The 14,614-nt window shown below is 37.8% G+C and overlaps 1 protein-coding gene across 1 annotated transcript; it reads left to right on the plus strand.

Moving 5' to 3' along the window:
• Positions 1–3,890: 3,890 nt before the first annotated feature.
• ddx19a (DEAD-box helicase 19a) lies at positions 3,891–14,211 on the plus strand. Its single transcript, XM_041798315.1, has 11 exons — positions 3,891–4,082; positions 4,257–4,320; positions 4,409–4,601; positions 4,687–4,779; positions 8,705–8,807; positions 8,921–9,035; positions 9,153–9,330; positions 9,429–9,666; positions 13,060–13,222; positions 13,321–13,512; positions 13,589–14,211. Exons 1-11 carry the CDS (start codon positions 4,020–4,022, stop codon positions 13,648–13,650), a joined length of 1,464 nt encoding a protein of 487 aa, XP_041654249.1. The 5' UTR covers positions 3,891–4,019; the 3' UTR covers positions 13,651–14,211.
• The last annotated feature ends 403 nt before the right edge of the window (positions 14,212–14,614 follow it).

The following is a 14,614-nucleotide window of genomic DNA, read 5'->3' on the forward strand; positions in this document are numbered from 1 at the left end:
CATCATTTAAGGTGCTTATTCTAATACCAGTTGCTTCATACTCAGCCACAAACTGTCCCAGTGCCTGCTGGAGGTCCCCAGCCGAGAAAGCCAGCAGAACCACATCATCTGTGAACATTAGAGATGAAATTCTAAATCAGAACTGACTGCGCCTTAAATGACTGCGCCTTGTTTTTACAGTTTAATTTGAATCTTGCCGATGTTTTGCTTCTTCTCTTCTGTGTTTTGCACACTTCCCTGGAGTCTCGTGCCCTTATATGGAAAAAGGGACATTTCTCTATGCTAATTAGCAGACACATGCATGTGCATTGTTTGGTTGGTTTCTCTGAGAAACTTTCTTTAGAACAAACTTCATAAAAATCCCAGAAAGATATTGGTGAGTGAGGCCCATTGCTTCAATTGCCTGCTATCAAATAATGATGGGCTAACATCATGTTGTAAAGCGATATTGGGTGGTATCTGTAATTTTTATGTGTATGAGTATTTTGGTATACTGGTGTCTGTAGTGGTGCATCCCTAGAGTGAACTAAATAAACTTACATGCACATCTTCTGTCTGCAACAGAAACCAGGTGGAGGTCCTGCAGAGGGACCCCATCTCTCTTCTGCTCCCCATAAAGACCTCTGCGGCACTCAGTCTGTGAGGTTGGCTTGCTCATTGTTATGCAGTACATCGATTATTTTTTGTCAGCTCATGCTTGGCAGACTGATTTGTTGCTGTCAGACTTTCTTTGTATACGTGTTCTTAGGGCTACTTAAGCATGCCAATAAGAGTGTCACTCACCCATCCCATGTTTAATAAACAGAGTATGAGCTGCTGCCCTTTAGAAAGGGGTTAAGGGCTCCCTTCTGTAGACTGATCAGGCTTAAAAATTTATATATTCCTGCATCTGTAAAGCTCTAAAATCAGCCATCCCCATGTGGCGACTCATGGGCTAGGTCTGGCCCACCAGGACCAATTATTCGGCCGGCAAAATGTCATGTGAGAATATCATATCAAGTGAGAAAAAACAGGATGTAAAGCACTTCTATTGGACCTGGTAACTATCTCTATGAGGGTCTTGTGCAGTATGGATATGTACAATATGTGTGGGTCATGTGGTTGCAACTCTGTTCATGAGGTCATTGTTGCTACTGTTCTAAATCTTTACCTCCATGTAATTATCTGCCAGCTTCATCTGTGCAACTTTTGCAGTTCAAGACAAATTTACCTAAGGGGACAATATAGTGTATTGTATTGCATCTAGCCAAGATCATCAGCAGTGTTAGTTTTGTCGACTAAAACTATGACTAAAAATGTTCGTCGACAGCCTTATTTTTCATGATAAAAACTACACTAAAACTAACAAAAATAGATCTGTGATGACTAAAACTGACAAAAACTAAGTTTATTTTTCGTCAAGATGTTTAAAACTAGACTAAAATGTAATGTAGTGTTCGTCGGCCACTCCACTGTGGGTAAATCTGTCAAAAAACAATGCATCTGTATCTATTCTGCCTCTCAGCTGTAGAAAGCAGGGACCCCAGGTTTGGCAGTGCATAGAACGCACTACCATGATTTGGTACCAAATTTAGGCAAGAAAATAAATGCTTGGACTAAAAGTAAAGACTAAAATCTGAGGACTTTCTATGGACTAGACTAGCCTAAAATGTTTAGAGTTTAGAGAGTTTAGAGAGTGTCAAATTGCCAGGAAGGATGAGAGCAAGTCATGTAACTAATTATAACTTCATGCTGCAATGAGAGATGCTATCTAGAAAATTATGGGTTGATTATTTCATTAGAAATAAAATGAGATAATAATACTTGACCCAAAGTAATGGCACAAAATACTTCTTTCAAGTTATATTACTGAGTTGTAGAGATTTTTCCTGGTGTTGCTGTCTCTCTGTTGTATTTATTAAAGTTTCTCTTTTTTTATTATGATATAATGAACCTATGTGTCTTCATTGAGTAAAAAAGTCAAGGATTGGTTTCTCACTTTTCATTTAAAATATCCACTAAAAGTATTTGGCTGTCTACACCTACAAGGGCTGTAATGATATTGTATTGAAATACATGTACTTCAATATGGAGTTGGCCTCCTTTTAAAGCTATTACAGCCTCCTCTCTTCTTTGTTTGTCCCAATGGTGCTTGATGGAGTTAAGGTCAGGGCCCTGTGCAGGCCAGACAAGTTCTTCCACACTGAAGCCATCAAACCATGTTTTTATAGCCCTTGCTTTGTGGACTGGGGCCCAGTCATGTTGGAATAGAACAGGGCCTTTCCCAAGCTGTTGCAACAAAGTTGGAAGCATAGCATTGTTCAGAATGTCGTGGTATGCTAAAGCATTAGGTCATCCTTCAGTGGAGCTAAAGGGCTTAGTCTTGTCACAGTAAAAACAGCACCATAACATCATACCTCCTCCACAAAACTTCACAGATGGCAAAGTGCGGTCAGTCAGGTAGCATTCTCCTGGCATCTGCCAAACCCACAAGTTTCCACTGCCCCACAGTCCTGGGTGAGTGTGCTTTACGCCACCCCATCCGAAGCTTGGCATTGGACTTAGAAATGTGAGGCTTGCATGCAGCTGCTCAGCCATAGAAGCCCATTCCATGATGCTGCAGCCACACAGTTTTTGTGCTTACATTAATGCCAGTGGAAGTTCAGAACTCTTCAGCTATGGAATTTGACAAAGATCCAGCTTTTTTCGTGGTCCTCTGCTTTGTGGCAGAGTTGCTGTTGTTCCTAAACACTTCCGCTTTCTTATAATATCACTTACAGTTGACCGTGAAATATCCAGAAGGGACTACCTATCAAGGAATGTCTTATTGCAAAGGTGGCATGCATCACAGCACCATACTTGAAGTCACTGATGTTTTCAGAAGGGCCCATTATGCATCACAAGTGTTTGCAAATGGAGACTGCATGGCCATGTGTTTAATTTTACAAACCTGTGATGTGATCTTATTGAAACACCTGAATTAAAAAATTAACAGGTGGGGCCAAATACTTTAATGCAGTCATTAATATTAGACATGGTCCATTCAACTCAACATGCTAAGTTGTTCACATGCAAAAAATACTTTTCATTGTATTTCACGTGGTTGAGCTAAGAATGTAGGCTAAGTTTAATTACTGTAGATTATTTAATATCAGAAATGAAGCGATTGTTTTTAAGGGTTTCTCCCAAGTTAACTCAATGTATGTTCTCTCCTCTGAAAGGGTCGCCTCCAATATCGGTGTCCCTTAACGATTTGTCATGTTTTAAATCGTTTTATTGAAAATATGTGCGATTTTACGCGTACTTACCCCCTCATGGCGGTCCGTTATGGTCGTAGGAGAATCCACATACGTATCCACCATACCTGGTAAAAGATGCAAAAAATGGTGATGGATTTTTCTTTAGGAAGAAAGTTTAGTCGACTTTCTCTAACTGATTAAACAACTTAACATGTGTCATAGGCGTGTCAGCAGGTTCATCTGTAAACAGGGTGGAAGCACGATGCTACCTTCAGGTACTTCGTAATTAGCAATATCGGTCAGATGAAGCGTTACTGTTTTGCTCAAACATGAAAAAAGAAAAACTATTTTATTTGCAACGTCAATTAAAATCACTATAGATAGTATTTAATGTACGCTAAGTGGAAATTATTGAAAGATAATATATTTACAACATATCTCGTTGAATAAAACAGTCAGTCCAAACGTTAAAATAAAATATAGATCAGATTCCGTCTCAGAGTTTACCTCTAAATATTCTGTGTTATAATTTTCGAATTTAGGCATAAAAGATACTCCAAAAACTTCAAAATTTCGGGGACTTACCGCAAAGATTGGGTTGACTTTGGTTGCGTAGTCCCCCAACCGAAATATTTCTGATTCTCATGAAAGCAGCATCCGTGGTGTGGCCCAGGTCAGGTCAGGGGTAACGGCTGCACGTCGTCGCTGCGCATTCACGCACATCCCTCTCACGCTGACATCAAACTTTTTGATAAAAGTGTCGTTTGTTCTCGAAATAAACACACAGCAAAAAGTTTGAAAATGTCTGGTGACTCGTGGGCAGTGGCTGTCGACTTTCAAGAGGCGGCAACACCACAAGTGCAGGTATGTTTAAAGCTGACTAAGGGCTCTAGAATTGACCGTTACATCAAATTCACCTGTTAATCTTTCGATAGCAGCAGTTAGCTTGATATGCTACATAACTGCTGTGCTATGTTGCTAACTTACACAAGAGTTTTTAAGCTGATGATGCGATGAAATTTGTTTTTTTCTGTCCAGTTGGACTTCTCGAAAAAGGTGGATAGAGTGCGGACTTCCCAAAATATGAGAGGGGACATAAATGGTAACTTAATTTAAAGTGGTATGTATTTATCTCACAATTATACCACCCACCTCTGAGGGGATATAACGGTGACTGGTGATTTTTCCAGGCAACATTGTACCGAAGAGAACAGAAAATGGAGGGCTGAAAGGAGATGTGGACAAAGTGGACCTGGCTGAGCAGTCCCTGTTGAACAAACTGATTCGCAGGTCTCTTGTCCGCAATAGAAACCAGGTGGAGGTCCTGCAGAGGGATCCTACCTCTCCTCTTTACTCCGTGAAGACCTTTGAGGAGCTCAGGCTGTGAGTATAACTGTGATTTTTACCTTCAAACGGGTGCAAAGATTCTCCCCAACACACTCAACTTTTTTTCTCTGATAATCCACAGGAAACCCGAGCTTCTGCAGGGTGTTTATAACATGGGTTTCAACAGACCATCCAGAATCCAGGAGAACGCCTTGCCCATGATGATGGCCCAGCCGTGAGTTTTTTTAATCTCCTTTTATTCATTGAAACAGGTGATAACCAATGTGCCCATGCACATGTAATTTATTGTTATGGTGAAAGCTAAGAGTGTTTATTTTATATTATATTAATATGATACTAGGATTTGCCCTTCCTGTCGTTAAGTAATTAAAGATTAATATATTTGAATTTAAGACTATTTATTTGACAAAATTAGCACACTGACATCATTAACTTTGACTCTGATAAATATTATTTTCTCAAACAATAGTTTTACTTATTATGAGGGTTCATTATATAAAACCTTGAGCTAGTGATACTCAATCCTGGCCAACCAAAGAGCTGAATTGTTGGAAAGATACCTTTGCAAGAGCAACGGTCCAAACCTAGGCATGTATATATATATATATATATATATATATATATATATATATATATATATATATATATATATGAGTAGGAATGCCGACAATGTAAAAGAAACCAGTGATTAATAAATAAAAACAGAAAGATCAGAGCACACAGAGAGCTTGGTTTCACCTTCATTTTCATATTTTTTTTAAAATTTATAGTCATTTAAAAATCATCATTTGGGTTAAAGGTAGTTCAAGCCATTATTTTTTTATCCCCATTGTCAACTCAGTGGATGTTCATCAACTCAGTCAGATATTTGCCAACCTGTCAGATATGGTTTTTGTCATTTTAACAAAAAAAATGTCTTTTTCTATATTCATTTTATTCTGCTTTTTTGTTTAAATACCAACTAGTCCAGTGTCTAATATGTACTAGTAATTGATGTAAAAAGATTGATATGGTAAAAAATTAAAGACAAAGTTATAAACTCATGAAATTCAGATGATACACCTCTGATGATTGAATGATATGAAAGAAATTAGAGAAAATAATAAAAAAAAAAAATTAGTTTGTCTGACAGAGTTGACAAAAATCCAGATATGATGGGCAATACAGTTATATTTTGAAAAAAAAAAAAGTGAATTTAAAATTGGTTCCTACACAACAGCTGCTAGTTGAGATCCCAACTCGGGATGGGCAATTAATTGCAAATGAGATTAAATCGCAATATGAGCTGTCGCAATTTTCAATTGCAGAGAGTGAATTTTTTTTTTAATCCTGAAATGTGTTAAAATGCCAATTTGATACCATTTTTTGCAGCAGAGATTTTATGCTCTACACATTGTGCATACAAACAAGGGTCTTTTTTTCGAAATAGTTTACTAAAATCCAACTTTTCCTGATCGTGCATATGATTTTCTTAATAAAAATGAGGATAGCATAGAAAAATTATTATCCCTTCAGTATAGCAATCGATGTCAAATTTGCTTTATGAGCCAAAATCCCAATTAGATATTTCTTCATCCCTACTTTAATCTATCTAAAATGTTATTGGTTATAATACAGAATGATGTATTGCTTATGTTTGTTCAATAATACATAAGATGAGGAACCTAAAAATAATTGCATATTAAATCACAATCGCAATATTGGGGAAAAAAAATCGCAATTAGATTTTCTCAAATCGTTCAGCCCTAATCTCAACCTATACAAATATCCATTTCAAATTATTGTAGTGTAACAAACTTGCGTGTTCTCTCTTGCAAACATCTAATTGAAATATATAGACAAAAATAAAGGTTGACAATTGAATCTGACATTTGAAGTCTGCTGTAAAAGTGTTGAAAACATATTGATTGATGTGACTCACCATGGATCATTTCTGAGGTCAAAATTTCCCTTTTAAGTTTTTCTTGAGGGATTATATTTCCAACCAAGAAAGGCTAAAAAGAGCCACGTGTCTCAAGATCCAGGCTTTGAGCCGCCTTATGGTATAGCACATGGCTTATGTTCTTTTTAATTTACTCAGATGTGAGAATTTACCTATTTTCACTTTTTCAAAGCATTATAAATTGAAAATCTCAGCATTAACTGGAAGGATGTACCTGCAGACTTTCTCCAAGAATGTTTCAGTCGAAATAAAACTTTATGCTGATATTAAAAACCAATGTTGTTGCTTAAATATCATATATAAATAAGTTTAAGGTCTTTTAGGCATGCCCAACAGACCTATTAACAATTTTGAAAAATTATGGAATTTTGATTGTTGGTATTAAAAAGTTTTAATTTTTTCAACATCAAAAGCATTTTTATTTTATTTTTTATTTTTTGCTATTTCTGCGCAGAGATAATCAAATCTTACATCTTCTCTGCATTTAATATAAAATGTACGTCAGGACATCTCTGCTGCAGAACATTGAAATTCAAACGTAACTTGAAAAGTGTCTTTTACACACATTTAAAACCTTAAAAGAGAGTGCACCTCCTTGGTTTTGAAAATTGCAGGTGGCCATATTGCAGTTCCAATAAATATTTGTTTTTCTTTGTCTTCTCTTTTTTTAAAGATTTTTTTTAGACTTTTACTTTTAATTTCATGGGACAGCTGAAGAGAGTCCAATGAAATTTTGACTAATTGTTCAGACCTAAGCTGAAATCTTTTTCTTTTGTCCATCCTCATTCTTTAACCTTTTAAGGGTGTTTTAATGACTGAAGTTTGTTCCATTGTTCATCTTTTAACTGTAAATATGGTTTTAAGGACTGAAGTTTTAGGTCTGAACTACATTTATATTCTGGTATCAATGTTGGTATCAGCTTAAAGGAATTTGTAATTATCAATCTATCAGATATTGGCAGAAATTCAATCCTCCTTTTCTCTCCTCTCTGGTGCACACAAGGAATGACATTTCTATTCAGATTTTTTTATGAGATCAGCTACTGTATTTGTGAAAATACCTGGGCTTCACACCCATGTATCATCTATGGAAAACAGTGCAAAATGAAGTTTCCTTGACATCCTATTCAGTGGATGATGGAGAAGTGGATTTTTTAGAAATAAATTTCATAGAAAACAAAACACATGGTTAGCTCTTTTTAAGCTGTACTCAAAACCTTTACTGTAAAATCCAGAATGTAAGTTGCTGTAGCCCCTATAATACCATGTGTAAATTCTGGGTGTGACTTCCGGTAAAGAACCCCAGTGTTTTCCGTGGTAACTAGATGTTAATCCTGGAGTGATTTAGAGATAAAAATGTGGGAAAGTCATTATCACACCAGAAACAGAATAATGTGATTGTTCCTCTGCATCCTATTATTGACGGATGAGAGGACAATATAAGGAAATGCTCTCAGATAAGATACACAAATATATTTAGCAAAATTTATTAGCACTCTGTCACTATTTAGACAGTGATAAGGTCAGTCACATTTATTTAAAGGAGGTGGGGCACAGCCTTGTATATTTTAAAGAAAATATAGAGCCCAGTTAAAGCCATGGCATCTCACATAATCATGCCTATATTTTCTTTTGAGGTCATTTGCTGTTAGTGGGTGGACAGCAGTGTATCATACTAAAGTACAGTCTGCACAAAAAGCACAGACAGTTTAAACAGCTTACTGTGGTCTTTTACTAAACAAACTTAATTAAGCTCAACCTCAATATGATCATGAGCACTTTAAAAGTATCATCTCACCTTAGTCTGGGGAGTTCTCATTATTTCAAGAAGCAGTGCCTACTTATATCCATGAGTCACCTCTTCGGTTCAGTAAATCAGGGATTTTAATATTAGAAATATCTCTGATGCTGTAAGACAGCTTAAAACACAGCTAAAGCCACACATTTAACCTTGTCTGGTTATTGGTACAACTTTGAATGACACAACAGGTTTTGCAACTTTAAAACTTCAAATATATTTACAGGTGCCTACTGGGGGAAAGATATTTTTTCCTATTTTTGCTGTAACACCTGAAGTTCCACCCATAGTCATACCTACTATGAAACCTCTAGGATAGATGGATAGGCACAGTCTGTGTTTGGATGTCTTCTTTGGGGGAAAAAAGTTTGTGTTTGATTTTTTTCCATTGTGTTACAGACCTCAGAATCTGATCGCCCAGTCGCAGTCTGGCACAGGCAAAACTGCTGCCTTTTCCCTGGCCATGCTCAGCCATGTGAACCCAGACAATAAGTGGACTCAGGTAACTTTAAAGGAAATATGCAGAACTTGTCAGTGTCCACATTCAGTTTTAGATGTTTTATATGCATACAATGCAGATAAATCCCACCATTAAAACATGTTATGTCCTTTCAGTGCCTTTGCATCTCGCCTACCTACGAGCTTGCTCTGCAGATCGGTCAAGTTCTTGAATTGATGGGTAAATTTTGTCCTGATGTGAAGCTGGCATATGCCATTCGGGGCAACAGAGGTCAGTATGGGGCTATTATTTGATTGTATTGTTGTGATTATTGATGAAACAACCAGAAGAAGCCATCAGACGGTCATTTATGATGTGTTCCTGCATGCATTTCTGCTTTGTGTTCAGTGGAGCGAGGCGTCAAGTTGCAGGAGCAGATTGTCATTGGAACACCAGGCACAGTCCTCGACTGGTGCACCAAATACAAGATCATTGACCCAAAGAAAATCACCATGTTTGTTCTGGATGAGGCCGATGTGATGATCGCCACACAGGGTCACAGAGACCAGAGCATTCGTATTCACAGGTATGTTCCTGTCAGAGAAACTTGGAGGTGATGACAAGGAAAGACAGTTCTATTGTCCCCTACCAAATTATTTTTCTATTTTCTTTGTATGAATGCAGACAGCTGACAAAGAGCTGTCAGATGCTCCTTTTCTCTGCCACCTTCGAGGATTCTGTGTGGAAGTTCGCAGAGCATGTGGTTCCTGAGCCAAATATTATCCGGCTGAAGCGCGAGGAGGAGACGCTGGACACCATCAAGCAGTTTTATGTGGTCTGTAGGGAGAAGGAGGACAAGTTCACAGCACTGTGTAATCTGTATGGCAGCCTCACCATCGCACAGGCCATGATCTTCTGCCATGTGAGTCAGCTGTTTAAACTAAATTGATAAATAATGAATTGTGATTAAAAATGAGGATTTTTTTCCCCCTTTTGATTCTTTTTAGTGCTTAACTTTCTGGCCTTCGACATAAGAAGACATTCTTTTTTGTGTACAATGCTTGAAACATAATTTGAACACCTGTATATTTTCTTGAAACAAGCATAATGCAAAGGGAGTACTGTTACTCTTAACCATGAGTAGGATGGCAATAAGATCTTTAATGACCATTTGCATTTTTACATTATTGCCTAGCAAACAAGTTTCAAGCTTTGCAACTACACCACGTTCCAAATTGTTATGCAAATGATATTTCTCTCAGATTTCCTAAATAGTTGATGCAAATGACAGTCAGTATAATTTTACAAGTCATCAACCGTTAGAGCATTATTCAAATTCTGGTGAACAAACTGCCCAATGACAACTTTTTTTCCCAAAAATAAAAAACCTCAAAATTTACCATTCCAAATTACTATGTAAAACAACATTTTATAGGTTGTAAAAAACTGAAAATGGTCATTTGTTGAATTTGCAGCATTAAAATGACATATTTACTGAAATCAAAAGCTATTTCAGTCAAAAACATCCTAACAGGCAAAGTTACATGTTAACATAGGAGCCCTTCTTTGATATCACCGTTCTTGCATCCATTGAACTTGTGAGTTTTTGGAGAGTTTCTGTTTGAATTTCTTTGCTAGATGTCAGAATATCCTCCCAGAGCTGCAGTTTTGATGTGAACTGCCTCCCACCCTCATAGATCTTTAGCTTGAGGATGCTCCAAAAGTTCTCAATAGGGTTGAGGTTAGGGGAGAATGGGGGACACACCATGAGTTTCTCTCCTTTTATGTCCATAGTAGCCAATGACACAGAGCTATTCTTTGCAGCATTGTCATGCATGAAGATAATTTTGCTATGAAAGACACAGTTCTTCTTTTTGTACCATGAATGAAAGAGGTCAGTCAGAAACTCTATAATTTTTCGAGGTCATTTTCACACCTCTCACCACAGCTCTCCATGATGCCGGCCCAAAACATGACTCCACCACCTCCTTGCTGACGTCGCAGCCTTGTTGGGACATGGTGGCCATCCACCAACCATCCACTACTCCATCTATCTGGACCATCCAGGGTTGCACGGCACTCATCAGTAAACAAGACAGTTTGAAAACTATTCATGTATTTCTCGGCCCACTGCAACCGTTTCTGCTTGTGAGCATTTGTTAGGGGTAGCTGAATAGTAGGTTTATGCACGACTGCAAGCCTCTGGAGGTTCCTACACCTTGAGGTTCATGGGACTCCAGAGGCACCAGCAGCTTCAAATAGCCTATCTGTTTTCTGCTTTGTAGTGGCATTTTAGCAGCTGCTCTCTTAATCCAATTAAATTTTCTGTCAGAAACCTTCCTCATTACGCCTTTATCTGCATGAACCCATCTGTGCTCTGAATCGGCCACAAATTTCTTCACAGTACAGTGATCACGCTCAAGTTTTCATGAAATATCTAATGCTTTCATTCCTTGTCCAAGGCATTTTACTATATGAGGCTTTTCAGCAGCAGAGAGATCCTTTTTCTTTCCCCTGTTGCTTGAAACCTTTGGCCTGCTTAATAATGTGGAACATCCTTCTTAAGTAGTTTTCCTTTAATTGGGCTCACCTGGCAAACTAATTATCACAGGTATCAGTGATCCAAAAAGCCCTGAGTTACAAAACCATCCTTGAGTTTCACTGAAATAAAAAAACTGAATGTTCATTACACTAAAATCCAATTTGCATAATCATTTGGAACACGGTGTAAGGATGCAATATGGAGTTCTGCTCTGGAACTGTGGCTGCTGTGCTGACTACCATGTTATGTTTAATCAACCTTTGCTTTCTTCTGGCATCATATTCAGTGGCAGACTAAAGGCTCATTTATGCTCTGTGCATGTATGAAGGACGATATGTGCATTTTAAACATTTCAAACATTGTTGCCCTCATACTTACATTCACCTGTTATGCTGAAGTAGAGATAGAAAAACAAGACAGACTTTATTGTCTGTCTGAAAAGTGACAGAAATTCTTCTTTGACAAAGCTCAAACAACATATAAGAGCACAGATTTAAAATCACATTTAAAACCCAAAGCACAGTCATAATTGGGGAGATATTAAAAGCAACAGCTGATAAAAAGACAAGTATTCTGTGAACTGATAAAACAAACTCATTTCATATTGATCAGGGTGGTTATTGCAAACGGAATGAAGATATTTATTATAGATATTCTTCCTGGCCATGGGAACTTTGTACCGTCTGCCTGATGGCAGTAACTGGAAGGAATGGTGAAGGGGTGAGAGGAGTTTTCCGTAGAAAACTCGATTAAGTTCTTCCCTTTTTCGAATAACTGTTGTTTGTTGTTTTTTTGCTACCCAGGGTTGAACTGTTGCTCACCAACAGGGCATTACCACTGCCCTCACAGTCAATGGCAGTGGTAATGTAACGCTTACATATTTCAAATCTAGAGCATAAATGAGCCTTAATGCTCACAGAAGGTTTGTAGAAAACAGTTTACCTTAGAGAGTGTAGATATTTTAAAAGCCCATTTTTATTGTGTTAAGTAAAGTCCACAAAAATGCAATAAATGTGTGCGGCTATGTAGCTTTATATTTAGTACCATCTGTTATTCCTTTGTGAAATTGGTAATCCTGCCAGCTACTAGTGCAGTAGTTGAGCTCTAAGCCTGTGATACCATTGATAGTTGTGAAGAATTGACCCACAGCCCACTAGCCATGCTGCTGACCTCTGTGCACTTCTCTTTTATTGAGGAGCTTTTTCATTCAAACAAGCATTTGACAAGGATTATTTACCTAACAGTTCACTACTGTTTCCTTTTAAATACAGCATGGTAATCTAATAAGGGAGAAAAGCTGTTAAAAATGGCTCTGCCAGCTTGGTCTGTAGTAGTTTATTGTGTCGCTCTTTTAAGAGTGAAGTAGCTTCTTGCAGTAAATTAATGTGAATTTTTAATCACAGGTTGCATGCAGGGGGTGACGGTATCTGCTGCACTCTGGGTAACAACCGCCCATATGTCAGCATTTATACTTGTATACTGGTCACACGGGTATACAGGACATAACCCACTTTATAGATGAAAATATAGACAACAAAAGTACGTCTTTTATGCCTTGGATTTTACAGTACTTAATGAATTGTGTCAGTGCTGTATTCTACATAAGCTTAAGCAAGGTACAAATGGACATTCCAGAAGCCACAGCAGAGAGAATCGGTCACTCAACTTTTGCTTAAAACTGATATAAGATTTAAGATTTTTTTTGATTCTCTAAAAATATTCCTAGACAAGAGCTAAAAAGGCTGATTAAATTTGCATGATCATTTTCTTTAGACTCGCAAGATGGCTGCTTGGCTGGCTTCCAGCCTGATTGAAGAGGGCCATCAGGTGGCGCTGCTGAGTGGGGAGATGACTGTGGAGCAGAGAGCGGCCGTCATTGAGCGCTTCAGGAACGGAAAGGAGAAGGTGCTGGTGACCACAAACGTGTGCTCCAGAGGTGAGGGAGAAGAGATGAGTTCTTAGAAATAAAACATTAATGGTGACGTTAAGGATTGACAGATATTTCTAACTACTGTGTGGTTCTGTTGATCTTAGGTATTGACGTGGAACAAGTGTCTCTTGTGGTCAACTTTGATCTCCCAGTTGACCTGGGTGGAAATGCGGACAATGAGACTTACCTGCACAGGATTGGGCGCACAGGGCGCTTCGGCAGACGAGGATTTGCTGTCAACATGGTTGACAGCAAACACAGCATGGATATCATCAACCAAATTGAGATGCACTTTAGTAAGTTCCTGTTTGTTTTACAGTTAAAAAATACTATGATCCTTAAATGTTCTTATTGTTCTGTCTTTCCTTGCAGACAGAAGAATCACAAAGCTTGACACCACTAATCTTGAAGAAATTGAAGCCCTGGTCAGCTGAATGCCTCACTTTATGCACTCCCCCTTACTGAAGAAGTGTTACTGTGACTTGAGTTCTTTCAAGGGTTTATTGTTTGCATTTTATTGTTTGCTGAAGGAAACTGCATACTGATTGTGCTAACTTTCTTCATGGCGGTTATTTGTGCCAAAGTTTTCACTTGAATTTAATTTGATGTTTCCGACTTGGATTGTTCACTGAAGTCACCTTATGCCTGACAGCAGTCTCTCTGAGACTCTAAACCAACCACTGGCTGTTAAAACAGCATGTAGCAACGGTTGAGATAATACTACATCTTGTTTGTTTGCAGTGTTGTGTTTAATTATTTGAAGTGAATTGTAGTTATTAGTGTAGTATTGTCATCTAGACATTTGCATGGCTGGTGTGAGGTTGAGTTCAGATCGAATCTTTGATGGACTTGAAGCATTTTAAGGATTTCATGCCAGTGGCAGCAAACTATTAAGTTTCTTAATATCTTGATTTGGTGTTCTATCAAACTGTGAAGCTGAAGCTCAAGTTTTTGTGTGGCCAAAGAAAAACAAATAAATATTGTGGCATGTTAAATCATTTGTTTCCTGCAGTTGAAATGGTGGGGGGTTTTTTTGGCATGTAATACCGGTACTTCAACATAATACAGCCAAACATTTACATTTTGTTTACATTTAAACAAAAGCTGTCTTCATATATTTTTCATGTAATTGTTGATTTTTATTAAGGTTTCCCACTATAGTGGTTCTGCCTTCTCTGGGATATCTTAATGGTCATGCATCAAACAGATAGGCAAGTCCTTAGAAGGGAAAATCTCTTGACAGTTTTAGTTAACAGAATTAAAACTGGTCCTGGAGGAAATAACAAATACTCCACTTGGAGTATTACTTACTCCAATTCAAACTTTTGTTTCTCAGTAGAAAGGTTTAAAAATGTGTACTTCTCTTCCTAAGATGAAAAATTTGCTATGATCATGCAG

This window comes from Cheilinus undulatus, linkage group 11 (genome assembly GCF_018320785.1).
Source record: "Cheilinus undulatus linkage group 11, ASM1832078v1, whole genome shotgun sequence".
In the NCBI taxonomy this organism is placed as follows: domain Eukaryota; kingdom Metazoa; phylum Chordata; class Actinopteri; order Labriformes; family Labridae; genus Cheilinus; species Cheilinus undulatus.